Below are 4,223 nucleotides of genomic sequence, written 5' to 3'. Positions count from 1 at the left end.
GAGGGTAAAATTTAGGGGCATGTAGCAAAGGATCTGAATGATGAAGCTAAGGAAAACAATGCCAAAAATTTCAGCTGAATGGATGACAGAATAGAGGGAGGTCAGTGCTTCCAGGACAGATTATGCTCTTGCCTTTCACTAGGAGATAGTTCTTTTTTTAAAATAAGACTTAAAGTATAGTACTTACATTGACCCGAGGATACGTTGACCCAGGTTTTGGTGGTCAATTTTTTGACTACAATTTCTAAACTTATACATGAGTATATACAGCAAGTCTAGGAAAACTCATGATGCCAACTTCTTTCACTCTCAAAGGTGCTACAAGATCTCTCTATGTATTGATTCTACAGACTAACACGTCTACATCTTTGTATACTTTCAATAGCAACTTTCGTTTTTTCAGGCATCAGTGAACACCCTATACTGCCAAACAGAATTATTATTATTATTAACCTTTATTTATAAAGCGCTGTAAATTTACACAGCGCTGTACATACAATCTTTTTAAAGCCTTTTGGAGCCTATGTGCAGCACTCTATTTAAAATCAATGCCAGCGGAAGTGCGCTCATTCTGGCTGAATTGTGCTGATGGCTTCATAGAGGTCAAATTTGTTTCTCCACATCTCCACTTCATCACCACCCATCATCCACAAACCCCTCGACAACACAGTGCTCCATTCAAGGCACCAAAGCACATTTTCTAGCCACACAGCAATGGCGTCCCATTGGGTTTCATGCTGTCAATTGTCTCTGAAAGGCAGATTCTTCACAAAAGCTTCCTCTGAATCTCCTTGTGTGTTTTATACCAAGATAAAAGTGGACAAATCTTGAAACCTTCCAATGAAACCTTCAGAGGGAAACAAGAGCAGAAGCCTTTTTTTCTTCTTTCTTTTACGCTCTGGGGCTTTTTTTTTTATCCTTCCCCCATCTATTGCAATTGCAGATAACAGTAATGGAGACAGTCAACTTCTTATACGCTTCATTTGAAATGACATAGTTCCTCTTTCTTTTTTAGTTCTTCTTTTTTTATGATTATTTTTAAACTGCTGAGCCAAACTAATCCTGGCTGGCTGAGGAAAAGAAGGTATTTTTTTCAAAGTCCGAGAAATAACCCACACACTGTTGCTTGCAAAATAATACGCATGTGCACGCATGCATATAGAGAGACACAAATGAATATACTGTATATACTTGACTATAAGTCGGCCTCATGTATATGTCAAGGGCAGGTTCGGGGGCCAAAATTATGGATTTTGATATGACCCATGGATACGTTGAGGGTAAGCGTGTAATGAAGGATGTAAAGGATGAAGCAAAGGAAAACAATGCCAAAGAACTTGCAAAATTCCAACAAGCATAACTATTTGTGCGCATACAAAAGGCTGGATGGATGAGAGATTAGAAAGGGGGGTCAGTGCTTCCAGGGCAGACTAAATAAACTCTTGCCTTTCACCAGGGATTGGATGTGTGTGTGTGTGATTTAAAGTACAGTGCGCCCTTCTTTTACGTGAGGGATCCGTAAAAGAAATTGCACGTATGCTTGAGCCCCATTACAAGTAATGGGGCTCATGGTCGCAGCGGTGCGCACGCGCCATGGGCACACATGCCATTGTTCCGTCCGGCGCATGGTGCCACTTTTTCCGGCACTCGTATAATGCGCCCGTGTATGACGCGGGTGCACTGTCAACTCAGGTTTTCTGGGTCAATTTTGAACCTAGATTTCTAGACTTATACATGAGTATATTCAGTAGTAAATTCTAGAAGTAAAACTTCAGTATAGCTCTGTATACCTTGCCTTCCATCCCCTATAGATTTTACATATAAAGTACCAAGGGGGGAGGGGGGACACCAAAACCATTAAAGTATATGTTGTTGTTGTTAATGTCAAGTTGACCCCGACTCATGGTGGCCCTGTGGATGAGACATCGCCAAGGCCCCACATGTCCTCCATTGCTCTGCTTAGGTCCTGTAGTTTTATGCCCATGATTCAAGTACATAAGTAGGATAAAAATTTAAATACTGATGTAAGTAGCCCTTCCCCAGCCCCCCAAATAATACAGGGTCCTTGTTATCCATTGAAGTTTGGTTCCAGAATAACATAATCTGTGGATGCTCAAGTCCCATTATACACCATGGGATAGTAAAATGGTGCCCCTTGTATAAAGTAGTGAAATCAAGGTTTGCTTTTTGCATACTGTGGATGCTTGAATCCGTGGATATGGAGGGCTGACTGTATAAAGAGTAGGTCTTCCCCGCCCCCACAGAAAAGGAAAGGGATTCTGATGGATACTATTCTTTCCAAAAGAGCTAGACCTCACACGCAAAGTACCAAACATCAAGGGGGAGGGGGTGTGAATTAATAAATAACACCCAAATCCTTCAAGTACATAGGCAGGAGAAAAATTAAAATATTGTCGTAACTACTGGTATAAAGAGAAGTTCTCGTCTTTTCCAAATTGAGGGTCTCTGCCACTACTCCTCTTTGCAAAAGAGCCACACTTTACACACCAAGTACCAAACTTCAAGGGAGGGGATAAATACTGGGAGGAAAGCGGGATATAAATAAACATAATAATATTAACAATAATAAACTGCGAAAGCCTTCAAGTACATAGGCAGGATAAAAAATTGAAATGTACTGTGGTTATTACTGCTATAAAGAGATGCTGTCTTTTTCTTCTTCTCCAAATCAACTGAGACTTTTCTTTCCCAAAGAGCCATACGCACAAAGTGCCAAACATCATGGGTAAAACATATAAATACATAACACCAGCAAACATTCAAGTACACAAGCAGGGAATTAAGATACGGTTCGAAATATTGGTACAAAAAGTAGCCTTTTTTCCCCCCTTCTTTTTCCAGATCACGGGTGTCTAACTGTGGCAACCTTTCTTTCCTGAAAGAGCCAGAATGTACACACAAAGCACCAAACGTCTTAAGATACTCGTTGCAAATTACCGGTTGAAAGCGATCGTGTATTTATTAAATATAAAATCAAATAATTCTGTTTTGTGTTATTGAAAACGAGAATAAATATAATATATAATATATATATATATATATATAATAGCATCTCTTATAGCAGTAATAATAACATTGTACTAATAATATTGTCATCGCTGCTATAAAATGAAGCCCTTGTTGTTGTTGATGTTGTTGTTGATGATGATGATATTGCATCCCCCCCCCCCAAAAAAAAGACCAACCCAGGTATCTCTAACTGACCCCCTTCTTTCCCATCTTTTCTTTCTCTGTCTATAATATAAACCCATTTCTCTCTGTAGAAAGAGCATCTTTTCAAACTCTTCCCATTGCCAGCCCTGGGAGAAAGAGAAAGGAAAGCCCAAGGGGGACCATCCTGCATTGGAACAAAGGCATTAAGAAGGCAAGGAGGAGGGGGGGGGGAGACAGAGAGGGATGGGTCCACACGGAGTGGTTAACCCGCTTTGATTCCGGGTTAATTATCCCTTGCGGATGCAGCTGAAGAAGGCTCCTGACCTGGGACATCTGTGGCCTGAGGTTGATCTCCTTGAGGTTGATGGCGTGGGGCCTGAGGTTGTTGAGGAGCTGGCAGAGGAGGACCCCATCGCGGAGGGTCTGGGCCAAGTCGAACACCTGCGCCGCCTCCCAGGTCACCCGGTGATGGGCCGGCAGCACCCGGCAGGCGATCAGCCACTCCGCGCACTGCTTCCAAGGCTCCATCCCCCGGGCAAAGCCAGCAGCAGCAGCACCAGAACCAGCACCAGCCCCACTCTCGCCCCGCAGACACAGGCAGGAGAGAGAGTGAGCCAGGGGACTCTAAGCGCCCGGCTTCCTTGCCTGCTGCCCCCTCCAGGCTCAGATCAAGAGAGAGAGAGAGAGAGAGAGAGAGAAGGAGGCAGCCGCGCCTGCGCCCTTTGCGCCTCTGCTGGCTGCCTCAGGAAGGGATGCTGCCCTCCTCTCTCCTTCCTTTTCTCTCTCTCTCTCTCTCTCTCTCTCTCTGCCTGTCCAGGGTCACCAGGATAATAGGAACAGTAATAATTGTAGTAACAATAACAAGTAAAGCAGCCCTCTCTCATCTTCTCTCTCTCTCTCTCTCTCTCTCTCTGCCTACCCAGGGTGACCTAACTGCAAAATAATAATAGTAATAGTAGTAGTAGTAGTAGTAGTAACAATAATAATGTCAGCCTTCTCTCATTCTCTCTCTCTCTCTCTGCCTACCCAGGGTGACCCAACTGCAAAAT

General features: G+C 43.2%; 1 protein-coding gene across 1 annotated transcript in view; it reads right to left on the bottom strand.

The window, feature by feature from the left end:
- LOC121929082 (guanine nucleotide exchange factor VAV3-like) overlaps positions 1-3,824 on the bottom strand; it is a 153,669-nt gene extending 149,845 nt beyond the window's left edge. The window contains exon 1 of the mRNA XM_042464397.1: positions 3,499-3,824. Coding sequence (XP_042320331.1) covers positions 3,499-3,702 — 204 coding nt within the window. The 5' untranslated portion in view covers positions 3,703-3,824. The remainder of the gene's footprint in view (positions 1-3,498) is intronic.
- Positions 3,825-4,223: the final 399 nt, after the last annotated feature.

The sequence above is a fragment of the Sceloporus undulatus genome, chromosome 4 (assembly GCF_019175285.1).
Source record: "Sceloporus undulatus isolate JIND9_A2432 ecotype Alabama chromosome 4, SceUnd_v1.1, whole genome shotgun sequence".
NCBI lineage: Eukaryota > Metazoa > Chordata > Lepidosauria > Squamata > Phrynosomatidae > Sceloporus > Sceloporus undulatus.
This window is presented reverse-complemented; position numbering and strand designations above follow the sequence as displayed.